Source organism: Danio rerio, chromosome 2 (genome assembly GCF_052040795.2).
Source record: "Danio rerio strain M-AB ecotype USA chromosome 2, GRCz13ab, whole genome shotgun sequence".
In the NCBI taxonomy this organism is placed as follows: Eukaryota; Metazoa; Chordata; class Actinopteri; order Cypriniformes; family Danionidae; genus Danio; species Danio rerio.
Window position 1 is genome coordinate 23,652,988 of NC_141022.1, and position 17,878 is coordinate 23,670,865.

The 17,878-nt window shown below is 34.3% G+C and overlaps 1 protein-coding gene across 1 annotated transcript in view; it reads right to left on the reverse strand.

Moving 5' to 3' along the window:
* The window catches only part of plppr5a (phospholipid phosphatase related 5a), a 59,386-nt gene extending 41,508 nt beyond the window's left edge, over positions 1–17,878 (reverse strand). Inside the window, exon 1 of the mRNA NM_001128369.1 lies at positions 17,675–17,878. Within this exon, the coding sequence (NP_001121841.1) occupies positions 17,675–17,878 (204 nt within the window). The remainder of the gene's footprint in view (positions 1–17,674) is intronic.

The window sequence follows — 17,878 nt, forward strand, 5'->3', positions numbered from 1 at the left end:
GGAAGATTGTTTCAGCACATTTCTAAGCATAATAGTTTTAAAAACTTTATCTTTGACATGATGACAGTAAATAATATTTTACTTGATATTTTTCAACACACTTCTATACAGCTTAAAGTGATATTTAAAGGCCTAACTAGGTTAATAAGGTGAACTAGGCAGGTTAGGGTAATTAGGCAAGTTATTGTATAACGATGGTTTGCTCTGTAGATTATCGAGAAAACAAAATTAGCTTTAAGGGGCTAATAATTTTGCCCCAAATTTTTTTTATTTTTTTTAAATTAATAACTGCTTTTATTTTAGCCGAAATAAAACAAATAAGACTTTCTCCAGAAGAAAAAAATATTATCAGACATACTGTGAAAATTTCCTTGCTCTGTTAAAAATGATTTGGGAATTATAAAATAAAATAAAATAAAATAAAATCAAAAGGGGGTAAAAAATTCTGACTTCAACTGATTCGCCCCTGCCAAGATTGTGTGTGCTGAATTTTTGGAACTGAAACGTGTGTGGGTCTGCGGGTCTGAAGCTGGATATTATTGCCTGTTGTTGGTGTCCTGTTGTTGTTCATCAAACGGGGCTCCTCTCAGTTGGAAGCTCCGCTGAAAGCCTCCATCATCCAAGTACTATATAGTTTCTGGAGGAGTTGATGAACTCACAGAGCTGGATGCACCTCAGAAAGGATCTAGTGCACTCAGACACGGTGCCGAATGAATATACGCTGTTTTTTCAGCCATCCTAAAGCACATAACACAGCTTTTCTCTCAATAAAATCCGTGTTAGTCATTTAGCAATGAAGCTTGAGTCATTAGAGACAGAAGCCCTGCCCATGTCGCAAATCTGCATTTATTGTGAAGTAAATTTGACACACAAATGAAGTGAATTTGATGTCCGAATGAAGTGAATTTCATGTCCGAATTAAGCAAATTTGATGTGTGAATGTACGAGTAAACTCAAAATGTTCACGCTACTATTCATGCACAAAAAGCAAGATTTATTTGCACGTTCTCCGCCTGGTATGAGCACAGCATAGTAGTAAGACCTTACACCATGTCACTCATTAACTCATTACAATTAGTGCTAACCAATAGCCACACAACACAAGGAATATATAAGCATAACATTCATTCATACATTTATTTGCAGACACTAATGCAGATGTACGTTTCTCAGTCTCAGAGATCGTAGCTTACACGTCTGTCCTAAAAACTCAGTATACATTACGTCACTCTCGCAATCCATGCTCATGATATAACATTACAACACAGGTTCATTGGGGGAAATGTGCCCAGGGCTACATTTTTTGGGAACCATAAAATATGTGGCCTGGCATATGTCTAGATGCATTTTGTGTGTAAAACGAATGCTGCGGGCGGTCTGATTCCGCAAACAACTTCTGTTTCTGTTTCTTGCACTACTGCTGACCGCTTACCTCCATATGGAAGGCTTTTCCAGTGTAAACAGTTTGTTCAGTAGCTCATCTTGTACAGTATCAGACTTGGGGCACAGAGGAGACTAGATTTTGAGACTGGAAAAGGATGGTTCAAGAAACCAGGTAAAACAAAATATTTACAGGGAGTACTCTTCCACTCTTCTACACTTTTGAAAACATTATCAGTTGGGTTCAGAGAAGGGGTGGTTGGGTCTTTTCATTGCAAGGTGACATATGCTGGACAAGTTGGCCAGCTTCTCATGGACATGTTCAATTCAATTCAATAAATGTTCATTTATATAGAACTTTTACAATGTAGACTGTGTCAAAGCAGCTGAAAATAGTTCTAGTAAAGTACAGATTTCAGAGATGAAGTTCAGTTTAGTTCAGTTTAGTGTGGTTTAAATTTCACTGCTGAAAGTTCAAACACTGAAGAGCAAATCCATCGATGAGCAGCTCCACAAGTCCCAAACTGAGCAAACCAGTGGCAACGGTGGCTTGGAAAAAAAACTTAATCAATTAACAAAGTGAAGGAAAAATAAAAATATAAAAATAAAAATGTGCAAGATGGATGGGTAAACGGCACATATGATGAGCCAATGTGGCCCTGTATTGTATTTGAGATTGTCAAAAACATTCACAGTAGTCTCTAGTGGATTTGTAAAAAAAAAAAAAAAAAAAAACTGCAAGCAGATGTTACCTCAAGTACTTATTTGCGGTTCACAAAAATGTAGCCCTGGGCATGTATCTCCAATGAGTCTAGTTTGCAGCAACCACTGTAAAATGATTCGTCACACAATCACTTTAAAAAGGTCCTCAGCATGATCATTTTTTGCACATCTAACTTCTGAGATAATCAACACAGTAATTTAGCAATCATAATTTCTGAAAGTCTCAAAACTAATAGCAATAGCTAGCCCTTTCTTACTTCCTAAAAGGGAAAACAATGTTATCAAACTAGTGCTGTACACCAGAGTTTTCCTTAGTGTAAACCTGGGGGATGAGCAAATTGTGATGAATGAGATCACATTCCATATTAATTTGCACGAAGTTATCAATCGATCTGCAATTGTATTGGAATTATTCACTAAGTACAAATATTCACAAGTCACTCCAGGTATAATGATGCAGGCTGGGCAACAGAGATGGAGTACCATATGCAGCTTTATTTAGTAAATGGTCAGGTAGGGATCAAAACAGGAACAAAACAAGCAAAGGCTATCCAAAAAGAGTAGTCCAAGTAACAGACAAAGGTTAGGACAGTCAGAAAGCTTTCACAATTAAACATGGAAGCAAGAAACACGGAACAATACTGAGCAAGGAATTAATGTCTCTGTGGTGGTTAAATAGTCCAAGCAATCAGTGAGGATGATCTGCAGCTGTGTGTGCAAAATCAAGAGGTGATCTAGAACTGGTGTGTGAGAGCCGGACATGATGGGATTTGTAGTTTATTAAAATGGCAGATTTTAAGTTCTCCAGTTATCTGCAAATGCTAGATCGCTACTGATCACAACACCGGGCTAATGAGAGATGATTAGGGCTGCAACTGCAGATAATTTTAATAATTGATTAATCTGTCAATAATTTTTTTTCGATTCATCGATGAATCAGATTTTTTTTTAAAAGCATTAATTTCCAACCCTTTTTTAAAAAACAGAACTAACCTTTTTAGAAAGTGCACAAACATGGTTTCCTTGAATATCCTTGAGCTGTTATATTCATTCATTCATTCATTCATTCATTTTCTTGGCGGCTTAGTCCCTTTATTAATACGGGGTCGCCACAGCGGAATGAACCGCCAACTTATCAGCAAGTTTTTATGCAGCGGATGCCCTTCCAGCCGCAACCTATCTCTGGGAAACATCCACACACACATTCACACACACACACACACACACATACACACACACACACACACACACACACACACACACACACTACTGACAATTTAGCTTAACCAATTCAACTGAACCGCATGTCTTTGGACAGTGGGGGAAACCGGAGCACCCGGAGGAAACCCACGCGAAGGCAGGGAGAACATGCAAACTCCACACAGAAACGCCAACTCAGCCGAGGTTCGAACCAGCGACCTTCTTGCTGTAAGGCGTCAGCAAGAAGACCTTCTACTGCGCCACTGCCTCGCTGAGCTGTTATAATATTAATTAAAATAAAAAAAATGTAGTAGTTTTGTCATGTTTTCAATCCAAATATCTAAAACAAATCTTAAATCAAGATACGTACCAGACACATGAAATAGCATACGAAATTGTCTTGTTTTCCAAAAAAAAAAAAAAAAAAAACACCTCAAAATTAAATGATTGTTTGCTTAAAACAAACAAAATTATTTCCCAATGGGGTCAAAAAAAATAAAATCTTAATGAGATATAATCTCAAATAAAAGTTTGGAAAATAATGATCCAAAAAAGACGAGTATAAAATAAAAATAAAAGAATAAAAAAAGAAATGAATAAAAAACTGTCTTTAGTCTTGCAATGCAAAGTGCAAAGTAACTATACCACCGCTTCTTTACTTCTGTTTTTAACCCCTTTACTGGTGAGTTTAAAAGATTCTATCTGGCCCCGGGAGTGAGTTTTGTCAGGCGATCATTATTTTAGAACGTTTACCCTTAATGTTTCCATGGCAATGAATGCGTCATGTTTGTCACTTGACAAACCGCAGCAACAATAGTGCTGTATGACAGATGTATCCATTTTATTATGCTTTTCCGTTTTAATACTAAGTATATAAGTGAGTGTTTTTGTTGTTTAAAAGATGTATAATTGATGTTGATCGTGATCTATAACATGAGATAGGCGTCGCCATGTTTACTTGTGGCCACGCGCATGCCTCATTCATAAAAGCAGAACACGCAGGATTCAGCATGTAAATTCACCAGTTACAAAATGCATGCAAGCAAGTGGCTGGCCAGCTGGGGGATGAATAGATTGAAATTTATTGTTACTTTCACTACTTGTATCAGATATGAATAATACACAACGGCAAATTATATTTGAATAGATTGTTAGACTTCCATAGACTTTCTTGTGTGTTTTACAAACTCTACATGTATTGTTTTACTAGTACTTGTGTTTATTTACATGTCTAAAATATAAAAAAGCATTGGGTTGTTAAAGACTCTTCATAATTGTGATAATCTGACACGTCTTTCTCTGGCTCACAGCCAGTCAACGTGCCAAAGCTCAGTTTGACTTTTGTACGTCATGCTTGTCAAGCTGGATGACAAACACCAGCACAAGGAACATTACGTTCCTCACTTCAAAACTGAACAAACGTAGAATTCTGTAGTGATTTACCATGCTTTTGCTTTCTTACCCCTCAACAAAGACTCCAACATGTTTGCGTTTTAGGTGCTGGATCATTGCAATGGTGCTCATGTCATCACTTTTGCATATTTGGCCGTTAACACACTTTTTTTGTTTATTTAGTGTGAAACGTTCTCACACCTTGGATGAGTCGCACAGATTTCTATTCCTTCGCCATGTATCTTTTCTCTAACGTTACCTCTGCTATTTTTATTTGCTCTGTCCTGTCTAGAGGCGCCGAACTCTGCTGACATCAGTGCAGAAGAGGCAGAGTGTGTATACTCCGCTTCGTGCTCAACTCAAGTTTTTTTAATAATCAAATGTCTCCACGTTGTGCAACATGACAAATCGATTATGAGATTCGTTGCTAGCGCTTTAAGTAATCGATTTTAATCAATTTAATCGACTATTTGTTGCACCCCTATAGATGATGCCTATCTTAATCAGCCATTTCATCTTGATGATGTATTATCTTGTTTTATTCACTTAAATATGTAAATCAGTCTGAATGTGAATAAGTATTAACTAGTTACTTTGTCCTATTCCCATAGGAAGTTCTAAATCAAATGCATGTTTAAAACCTGAGTTTTAAAAGCCTTTTGTGTAATTATTTAGTTAGTTCTGGCCTGCTGTCTTTTTAATATATACACTAAGTGGTACCCACGCTTCATTCTAGTGGTTTGTGAAGGAATCGCTGTATAATTAAAGTAAAAAAATGAACACACTTTTAATGCATATGATAACACAAATGTGATCAGTAAATTTATTTTAATGGCTAAACTTTTTTTTTCTTTAAAGTTTTTAATGTTTGTTATGTATTCTATCATTCGAAGCTAATTTCCTCCCCATATTTGTAATGGTTGTTGCGGGCGTATCCCGTATTTTTATATCCCAATGTTGAAAGCTATAGTTTAATCACTTTTCTGACACACAAAGCCTACTCTAACACGCAGTAAGCAGATCTAATTTCTAATTTAAATATGTAAATATAAATCATATATTTAAAATACAAGGTAATGTTTAGATTTCAAAGATATACAAATGAGTCATTTACAACATGTACCATATATTTCAAAATTTATCAAAAAGAGTTTATATATAAATATGATGATATTCATGAGGTCAAAGAAACATTTCCGGGTTTTGATGAATAGACTAGTTTATGATAATACTTTACATTTAAGCAAAGCAGTTTTATGTTTACTTTAGGAACAGTGCCATTTTTAATTAACTTTCAAAAGCACATGTTGATGTTTTATTTATTTTTAATGTTTTAGTTAATGTTCATACTTTTAATAATGTTAAAAGTGACTGACAATAATAAATATTCATAACAATAGGAATTAATCTGTCACAATTTTGAACTGTGCAGAGCTGTAGCTCCTTAATTAAGCCTAATACGCTACTACTCTGTATTTTAATGCTGGTCATTATGATGGTACTTGGAGAGACAATTTTTTTCTGAGGTGGTACTTGGTTAAATAAGTTTGAGAAGCACTGCACTAAGCTATTCCAAGACAACAAATAAATGGATTGTAAATCATTATGATGCAACAGTAGGCTAATATAAAATGCAGTATTTTAAAAAGACCAACATTTGTTCCTTTTTAAAAAAAAATTACCATTTTTACTTTTGCTTTGCTTCAGCAAAACCCTTTACTCAGGAATCTAAATTCTGTCTGATTATCAGTTAACATAAGTTAGCTTTTAGTTAAAGTTTAAATGTATTTAAAATCATTATTATTATTGTCTAGTAAAATTAAAAGACTTTAATGTGACAATCATTTTATTCTATTCAAATTTATGATTATGCTGCAGTTTGTATGTTCTGAAAACATTGCTTTCATTTTCAATGTTTAAAAATGATTGGGAAAAAATGATTATACAATCCTCACACATGTACGAGCTTGTACAACAGCAAAAATTGCACGATGTATGCCTGCCTTTAGTATACACATTCACTTATTTGCTTATATTATGTCCACCTGTTACATTTATACTGCAGTTCCTTGCTGTCTTAAGCTGTGGTTAAAACCCCTAACCTGACTGCAATATTTTAGTGTTTTTTCAGTGTCACTGTCCTTGAGCTGACTCCTGAGGTAAACCTGGCAGAATTATAAATAAGATTCCAGCTCCGTACTGCCATACACCATATTTCTTTTACACTCTATTGCAGTCATTGGATATTGGAAAAACACACTTTGACCAGTGGATTGTAGATATAAGTCGTGAAGAAATGTAGAATTCAGACCCCACCACAGAATGTCTTGAGCCATATTTAGTGGATAAGTAGATGTTTTGTGACACATCTTCAGTGTATTTATTGTCCTCAGTTTTAGTGGTTTTTCATTGTCTTACTGAAACTTGTCAACCTGGTGCTTGTTGTAAATAACTTACTATTTAAATTTTAGCTCAAACTCAAATCCATGATTTTGTTTTAACTGTGCATTCGTCCTATTTTCTTGCTACCTACATGGTCAAGTCTAAAGGCATACAGTACATCTGTGGCTACTGGACGTGCCCCTTACCTCCAATCCAGCAGGTGGGGGAATGTGCACCATTAAGTTTGCCAACTGCCATTTAACCACCAGAAGAAGTCAGGCACATGGGATATTGTTTACCAGATTTTTAATTTGTTCAATCTTCACATTTGGTAAGTAATACTTCTTCAAATTTGTGTTATAACTTGTAAATTGACAGGTATAAACTGATTGTCAATGTATTGTTTCCAGTAGAAATGTTTCTAGAGCAGATTATTTGTTAATACAGGTGGAGTTAGGCTGCATTTATAAAGCTTTGTTAAATTTGTTTTAGGTTTTAATGTGCAATATGTCGTTATGTGTATAAAAAATACTACTTTTCTAGTTCCCTGGCTAATTTACTACAGGTATTTTGTATATAGGTTTCATTGGATCTCCCATTTATATACACTATAAAATATTTTGGAAAAAAATATTAACAGTTCTCATTTAAATGTACTTTTCTCATTTTAAAGGTTGCTCCCACAAACCAGACTGACTTATTAAAGGTGATATTTTACCAGTATTTTTATTCATAAATTTACAGTAGTGAAATATTTAAGAACACATATTTACAATAATTTACCCAAATTTGATTTTCTCACCCTAAAAGATGAGAAATCGCAAGAAGCACTTAAAACATTTTGTATGTACATTTTTAATTGTACACAGCTTGTTAATACTGACCTCTGATTGGCTATTCACAATTATGTTGTAAAGGAATTATTGTACGTAGAGAATATTAATATTTAATTTGCACTAAGTTAGTTTGACATAATATACAGAATTATTAAACAAAAGAAGATAAGTAGTGTTGTCATTTTTTTTCCAACAAGGGGAAAGCTATATCCAACCAGGCTCATTCTGATTATGTACCCCTTTATACATTTCTGGAGAGTTAAAATACATGCCAGGGGGTACGTTTCTTTGCAGTTTTTGTTTTCACAAATCCACCAGAGGCCGCTGTGTATGCTTTTTTAGATCTTAAATTTATCTCGCAAGTGTCGTTCACATCTGATGTTCACACTTAAATCCACCAGTGGCCGCTGGTGACTAACTGACTGACTGACTGACTGGCCAACTGACCAATCCCCCCACCTTCCCCCTTTCCTAAACCCAACCAATATCATTTTAAAAAGCACCTTTTGACCCGCCCATCCACTTCTTTGAACCCAATCGCAGTGTTTTGAAAAGCAATCCAGAAAAAAGCCCCCTGATTTTTACCATGTTTTCATATTTTACCACATTCTCACCCCGTTACTTAATTGTTTATTTTATTTTTTGGCTTTTGTTTATGTTGTGTTTCAGGAACCGTTCTTCTCCATACTTGAAACCAGCCATCGCTGTCAACTCCGCTCTGCATCTCAAGTCTGCTGACGTACATATGAAGCTAACTAGACAAACTGTTAAAAGAAGGAAAGCTATCTATTTGGAGGTAAGCGCGAAAAAGTATGGCAACATACTGCCCCGTAGCGTTCGTTTTAAAGACATGATGCAGCCATACGTAGCTCTGGTTACATAATTCGTGATCTCCAGAAATGTATATAGGGCTACGTTTTAAGAATGAGCTTATGTTGGCTATTTCTCCTCAATTTGAGCACTGCCTACAGCAATTTTTATACAATTCCTGATGATGAAGGTGGATTTATCTGTAATTAAGTTTTGTGTCAGTTAGAATTAACTGCATTAGAGCCTGCTCCCTTAATCCAATACTGCTACTGATTTGAAAAAACGCAGCAGGTGACAGGCGAACTTGTGAACTTGTGTGATAACTCAGCAGTGCAGCAAACTTCAGGTTACAACAGCAGTGATATCTCAATATTAGCACGGCTGAGTAAGCTTTTGAAGTGGGAACTTGAGAGGATATATCACTCTGACATCACTTGTTAGAACTGCAGTCTAAATCTCTGCTCTTTATTGATTATATCTGTACAGCAAGCTCAGACACTCCGCATTTATTAAACATATACACTTTGAGTTGAAAACTTAGAAGCTTCATATGAATTATGTGCAGCGGTTGATTCTTTCTCTAAGACGCATCTTACAGAATGACATAGTTGTTGTTTTTGTTTCCTCCACTTTCATGACATTCCTTTCAAACATTGTAAAACAAATTCATACATTAGCAAATTCTGCAATATACAAACTAAAAGGTTTTTATTTTTAAACCTAAATATGATCTGATATTTCTTGTAAAAAGGAGAATATTTGAAAAATTCATATTTGTGAACAAATGCTTTCCACGACTGTTAACGTGCATTGCCATGACTCACTTTTCACTTCTAATAGACATCATGTCATCTTGGCCCATAAATGTCAAACAGCCCAGCCTCATGAGTGAGACAGTTCCACTAATTGTCAAATATGGGCTATACAAGAAGTTGGGACTGCTCGATTTTGGGAAATATCATAATCACGATTACTTTGGTCAAAATTTTAATCACAATTATTCAAAACGATTATTACTTGAAGTCAAAATTTGTGTGAAATTTGTTTTTAAGTAAATGTTTTCCAAATGATGTTTAACAGAGCAAGGAATTTAACCAGTATTTCCTCTAATATTTTTATTTCTGAAGAAAAGGCTTATTTGTTTTATTTTGAATAGAATAAAAGCATGTTTAAATATTTTGAAACCTATTTTAAAGTCAATATTATTAGCCCCCTCAAGCAATTTTTTTTGATTGTCTGCAGAAGAAACTACTGTTAAGACTTGCCTAATTTCCCTAATTAAGCCTCTGAATCACACTTTGAATCTTAATGCTTGTTTTTTGAAAAATATCTATTAAAATATTGTGCTGTCATTATGGCAAAGACAAAAGAAGTCAGTTATTATAAATGAGTTATTAAAAGTATTATGCTTAGAAATGAGTTGAAAAAAGTATAATAATATAAATAGAAAAATAGAATAAAAATATGAAACAAACTGCTTTAAGCATCTTCACTGTCAGAAAACACTTTAGCTACAGAAGTCCTTCAGTCCAGAGCAGTGAGGGATTTTCTCCTTTTGTTGTTTGATTAATAATAATGAAAACAGGCGGCAGCAGGAATATTGCACGCTGTTCCTATAATGGTTTCTCTTTCACGTGTCTTTTGACTCTCAACTCGTTTGTTTATTACACAAATGAGGGTTAATATAAATAATCACTAAACGTCGCGCTTTGACACCTATTTGACCATTAAAGCGCTCACGTTAAGATGACTTTAGATGTGTGTGCTCTACTCGTCTCAGTGTGCGAATGCTGACCACACACACACAGAAGCATGCAGTCTCGTTCGCGCTTTTGAAAACATGAATCCTGTGCTGCAAACGTTACATTAGAGTGCATGCTTTTAGTCTTTTTCACGTGAAGCTGAGCTTTGCAGAGCAACAAATGTGTACAACTGGAAAGGGATATGATGCAATAATCGTTTATCTCGAATAATGGTTTTTCACAATCGTTAGAAGCCAAATTTAAATTGAAACTGGATTTTCGATTAATTGCACAGCCCTAAGTTGAAGTCAGAATTATTAAATGAAACTAACATGAACTCATGAGCTGTTAATGTATATTTATATCATGACTTTACTTAGAGGGGCACATCACCATTAACTCATTCTCAACTACTCATGAACTCCTGTGTTTAAACTGTTGATGTTTATAGAACTCTTTTCAATTGTTATTTAATGTAAACACACTAGATGGACTTGCATAAGAAGTTTATAAGTAGTTAAGAACGGGTAATGAGGATTTGCCCCTTCAAGTAAAGTTATGATGTAATTATACATTTATCGGTTATGAGTTCACGATGGTTAAATTAAGCATAAACGAATGTGGTTCTTAATACATTAATTAACAAACAAGCATATACTAACAATTAATTAAGGTAGCCGTTATTCACACATGAACTCTCATGTTGTTGTTAAAGTTAATGATTAGTGCATGCCTTAACTCAGTAATTCATAATAAAGTGAAGTTTAATTTACATATTAATGCATTATTATTCACGTACTGTTGATTACCACAGGAACAATTTATACTATAAAAGTATTTTTTCAAAATGTATTGTTTATGTTTAGTTGGGAAAATAAACAAAACAAGCAGGTTTGGAAGAAGTAAAAAAGTGAGTCAATGATGACAGAAGTCTGTTTGGCTAAACTACAGTACTGTACAATCTGTCTGGGAGTTTCTAGTGAGTCCTTTATATTTTAACAAAATTTTATACAGTATTTGAGGGCCTGTAGAATTGAGTTCTTACAATTTGAGACCGTTAACAATTAGTATAAAAAAACTATTTGGTCTAATTATACTTTTACATAATGTGTAATTTTGTCTTTTCATTCTTCAGGTTACAATCATAATATAATACATTTCTCATTGCTGCTTGTTTCCAAATGAATTGTGGAGTCAGAGGGAATCATACTTGAGTTTGGACTATGAATTTAAAAAGCCTCAAGGGCAGTTCAAGACTAGGAAAATGTTTTTTTTAGAAGGTGGTCACACTGAAATTAGGGACAGCAGTGTGTGGTGAACCATATAATAACAGGTAAAAATTCTCTGTCTGGCAAGTTTCACAGTCTGGAACAATTGCCAAAGGTCAGTCAGTGTAACTACAGTGATGAATCCATTCAGTTTGCTCAAGATTCCTCAACACTAACAGGTAAATTAGGATGAAAATCGGTGTGTAATTTAAAGCTGGATAAGTACACAAGTGAAATCACGCTAACAAATGATGGTGGCTTTAGCAGGTCAGCTTATACTGTACGTATATGTGTTTATAAAGCTCATATCATAACCACTACATCATGCTGTAGACGAAGCTTCTTTATAAAATCGAATGCTTGATGTCTAAAATACCACTTATCTATACAGTATATATCTGGCAGTACATACGCCAAGATAAGTTACTGTATATTTGTTAACCCCTGTAAATTTGACCATGACTTTACAACAAACAATAAAACTAATTGTATTGTGCGGTAAGCATGGCAATAACTAAGTGACCTGGTTCTGCTACACTAACCAAGATCTTTGTAGTAAAACAGGGCTGCACAATATATTGTTTCAGCATGGATATTGCAATGTGATCATTCACATTAGACACATTGCAAGATATGTAATGCTCATTTATCTTTAGAATTTATCATCATGTGTTTTTGATGCCCTTTGATTGTATAATGATTTTAAAAGAGCTCAGGTATTTAATAAATGGTACTATTTATGACCTTAACTCTTATTATTTTTATTTTTATCATTTAGTTACTGTACCCGAGTACTGTTAGACTCGGAAAATGATAAAACACTATTTCAATTGTATCTTTTTCTTGATTGTATTTATAGATTGTTATGCATGAAAACACTCACAACACATGCAAATACAGATATGCACTGCAAATAGCACAGACCATAATGAAAAAGTGTCAGGGGACCACAAAAAGTTTTTTTTATTGACAAAGTTTATACTGACAAAGTTTACATTTTGCAGTTTAGTGGCTAATTTGTAAAATTTTCGAGTTCAGTGGTACAAAAATGATTCGATCATTTAATTCAATAATTCGATAATAATTCGATTTCGAAAAGGAGGAATAGCACCCAATTTGGGGGATAAGCAAATCGAACTAAATTGTACAAATGAGATTGTATGAATTCATACAAATTAGCCCTTAAAACAAAGTTATGAATTGTGTTTAAGTTTATGTGGTTTAATTGTAATCATACAAAGCTCCAAGAACACTTTTGTTCACCAAAAATGTATTATATTTTTTTCTTGATTGTATTTATATGTTGTTATGCATGAAAAAGTTTATAGATTGTTATTAGTTTTTGATGGAGTTTTAAACACTTGCATGAAAATACTCACAACACATGCATATAATTAAAGGCATTTCAAAAAGCACAGACAATATGGCACTGACCTTAACAGTAATAAGTTCAATCAAAGTTGTTTTAAAGTTTTGGTGGACAAAAGTGTTATTAGAGTTTTATATGATTACAGTTAAACCACTGAAGTCATGTGGAATTAGGGGTAACAAATCAGAGTTGATCTGTGATTCATACGCATCACAACCCACGGTTCCAATTACAAGTGACCCGCGGAATCAACACTTTTATTTTTGTATATTTATTCCTAAATGTGTAACGATCGCAGAGAGGTCGCCTCTCACATCCTTTAAATCACATCTATGAAAGCATTTAGGCTTTCCTGTAAAATATAATTATGACAAAAGAAGTTGTGGTAGGTTATTCAGGATGTGGGGGTGGGTGTCTTGGGTTATTAAAGGTGTTTTCTGTCACTACTTGTTCACCCTGCATTAATGCAATCAGTTAAAGCTGCACGATTAATCATCAAAAGATCTGGATCTTAACACCCACGCAACATAAATTATAAATGATGGTTATTTGCATATATTTATTAATTCTTTGAATCGCTGCATTCAAATCTGTGTTTGAAAAATGCAAAAATCAAGAAAGGGATTGAGTCTTTAGTCTTTTGAGTTAGTTATGAAGTTACAAACAGTCAAATAGCACGCAAGTACTGGGATAACAGTTTATAGTTTAGATTAAAACCACTGATGTTTCTGGTAAAGATTAAAATCCCCGTCATATACTCAAAAATGAAAGTTGTAGGCAGCAATTACATTATTTAACCAAAAAGTGGTGACAACCATCAACAATTTGCCACTGAATAATTCTTCAAAAATGACACATCTAGCTATGAAACATGAATATTTATAAGTGAATACCTGACTCATTTATTAAAAATGAGACTAAAAATAAATATGAATTGTACAAATTATATTGTTAGATTTATACACTTCGCGTTATCAGTAGTAACAGTAAATTCAGCTGATTATTTCATCATTTTATTTTTAATAAAACTACAGGTTCTAAGTTCTAGTAGTTAAAACCAAAAATGTCTTGCAGTGCTGTTTTTGTAATAGATGAAAAGCAAATCACATTTGTCTCCTCCCCTTTTGGCTGATCGGAAAAATGATCCGATCCGTGAATAAAAAATCATGATGTGATCTGAACAGTGAGATTTGTGATCAATTGCAACACTACATGGAATGTTTTGACAAAGATTCAGAAAATAACTGAAGGTCTCAGGGGGGTTTAACGACTGGAGGCAAAATAATATTAATAGAAATTTCATTTTTGGAATGAACTAACCTTTTAAAACTCTTTACTGTAAATCAGCAGGCTTGTCACCAATGCCCGAGTTCAGTCAGCAATATCTGAAACTAACACTGTACAAGCCTTGCACTTTAAGCACCCATCGGGCTGATATCTGACCTTTACTGCCCATGGCAGAGCACACCTGAGACCAGATCGAAGTTTTCACTCCTCACTTGGCTCAAAAGCGCTTCTTTCAGCAAATGGGTGATAATAATAGTCAGTTGGGGGGTGAATTTGTGTGGCCTTAATATAAGGGCCACGCAGAGTGTTTTCAGATCAATTGAACAAATCCACAGAAATTCTTATGAGAGGCAAGAGCAGGCTCTAAGGTGATCCTTGTGCACTTTAATTGATCTTCAGAGATGCCAATATCTTGCTCATCATAAATTCTCTTTTAATATACTGTAGGCAGACAAAGCTCAGGTCCAGAGTCAAAATGTTACGTCCAATAGACTGATTCTAGTATACATTGTGGCCAGCTTTAGCAAACTTTAAACAGAGAGATCACCTTTCGCGTCCTTCAAATCACATGTATGAAAGCATTTAGGCTTTCCTGTAAAATATAATGATGACGGAAAAAGTTATAGAAGGTTATTCGGGATGTGGTGGTGGGTTTCTAATTAAAGGTAATTAAAGGTGTTCTGTCACCACTTGTTTAGCCTGCATTAATGCTTGCTTCAAAATATTACGTCCCATTGACTGATTCTTGTATACATTGTGGCCAGCTATAGCAAACTTTAAACAATGGTCCCCTGCAGATGCCAGCTTTTCAGTTCATACTGTAGGTCTCAGTTGTTCATTGTAAATAGTATTGAGACCAAGCGGAGAGAAGATGAATACTTTGGCTTAAGTATCCTTTTAAGACAATGTAATCGTACTAGAGCTCAACAATGTAACAAACTTTGCTAAGTTAAAAAGATCAATTAGGGCGAAGCAGTGGCGCAGTAGGTAGTGATGTCGCCTCAATGCAAGAAGGTCGCTGGTTCGAGCCTCTGCTCAGTTGGCGTTTCTGTGTGGAGTTTGCATGTTCTTCCTGTGTTCGCGTGGGTTTCCTCTGGGTGCTCCGATTTTCCCCACAGTCCAAAGACATGCAGTACAGGTGAATTGGGTAGGCTAAATTGTCCGTAGTGTATGAGTGTGTGTGTGTGTGTGTGAATGTGTGTGTGGATGTTTCCCAGAGGTGAGTTCCGGCTGGAAGGGCATCCGCTGCGTAAAAAAACTTGCTGGATAAGTTGGCGGTTCATTCCCCTGTGGCAACCCCGGATTAATAAAGGAAGTAAGCCAACAAGAAAATGAATGAATGAAAAAGATCAATTAAAGGATTAATTACAAATCTAATGTTTTATTCTACTCTCTTATTTAAAATGTACACAGTGGTACAAATAATCTTCTTTAAGGAACAGTATTGTACCTATGTAAAAATGAGACCTTATATTGTACAGAAAAGACCTTTTATGGTACTGTTCTGTACCTTTTATGGTACAATGAAATGGAGATACACAACTGTTCTCATAAAAAAGGGTACATAAGTGTTGGACAACTCCTTCTTTATTACTATGAAGATAAATATTATTAGAAATGATTTATGAATAATGTTCATATTAAAACATGAATCATCAATCAAAAGTATATGTTTAAAGAAACTCATAAACATTAATTATTAAGTTCTATAATTCAAAACAACTAGTAAAACATAAAATTATAGGTATTGTAAACTAAACATTTAAGGCATTTTCAAGAAACATTTGGTAAGCATACATTCTCATTATTGAAATTCACCATTAATTTGCTTTCCACTACGCATGTGAGCTGGAAAAACTCCCGCATATGCAAAGTGTTCATGCAGACATTTTAGCATTGTAAAGCTAATCAAAAGTTGTGCCTATCTCATTACAATACTTTTGCCTAATTATATTTCTATTTTAATATAAGTAAATTACATTAACTTTTAAGTGAATACTAAGGTATTGTGTGAAAATTGGAGAATTTTTTTTTTTTTGTACATGGAAGAATGTATTTCTGTAACATTTTTGTGAAAAGTGTGAAATGTTTAGCAAAAAAATAGATCTTTTGACTTATGTTAAAGTAATTTTTTCCTTATTGTAAATTGAAAAGGTGCATTTACACAAAAAAGAAGCTTTAAAAAAGATTGTTTAACAAATGTATTAGATGTTTTATATTTACTGAAAATAAATCGACAATTTTGGATATAGCAAAATGCCTTTAAATAGTTCTTAAAGGAACACATTTGACACTGTTAAGGTACAAAGTATCTTGTCACTGTAGTGGTACCTTCATGGATCAGATTTTTACCTTTGATGAAGATGCAATATTGTATCTGCAGGTTTTAAAAACCAAAAGTACATTTTTGGTTTTTTGTGGTACAAATCATGTCCTTAAAGATGCAAACTGCAATGGTACAAATTTGTTTCTTTGTCTTAATTCAATTCTGTTCCATAAAAAGGTACTGCCCCAGTGATAAGGGTTTGTACCTTCTTTGGTACAACATTGTGCATTTTTCTGAGAGTGTACAGTATATATAGTCACTGAGTTTTAAATACTGTTTCCTGTTTTTGTTTTTATCTTATTTTTAAGAAATAAAGAAAAACTGAGGGATTGCACACTACTGAACAGTTTGTTTGGGGTCTGAAAAATGAATGAATGAATGAATGAATGAATGAATGAATGAATGAATGAATGAATGAATGAATGAATGAATTTTTATGATACTGCATTTACTTGAATATTGGTCAAAACAGTTTATTTCAGTTTATTTACATACTTTTTATTTGATTTTTATCACAATGACAACAATAGCAACAATCTTAATTAATAATGATGGTTATCATCATCATCATCATCATCATCATCATTATTTTACTAAACTTATTTTTATATCTGAACCATTTTTTTTACTGTAGTCACAATATTGCCACAGAATCAACTTGCAGTTTATATCCATAATCAAATATGGTTGGAGTATAGGAATCAAGCATTAATTTGGACTTATATTTAAACATAAATAACTATCTGTACATCCATTTAATATGCCACGTTCTTCTATGCGTGTAATTATGTATTTAAAATATTATCTTAACTTTGCAGACTGACTTGTTATAATAAAGCTCCATCCAACAGATTAAAAAAACAACAACAATAATTATACAGTTTAAAACTGATTACGATTGCGCTATACAGTCAATAGGCTTCATAAATCGTGATGTAGTAAACTCCAGGTTCACTCACCACAAGTGCCGGGACCCCTGCGACCACCGCGTAAAGGATAGCCGGTGGGATCGCACTGGACTCCTCTGGTCCCAGATAGGGCTTCGTATAGGCATTATCATGACAGAAAAATCCCTGGACGTGCACGTTGAAAGTATCGGTGTACTCAAAGTAGTAAGCCAGCATGACAGTCCCTGCCATGATCACCAGCTGAAAGTAAAGCAT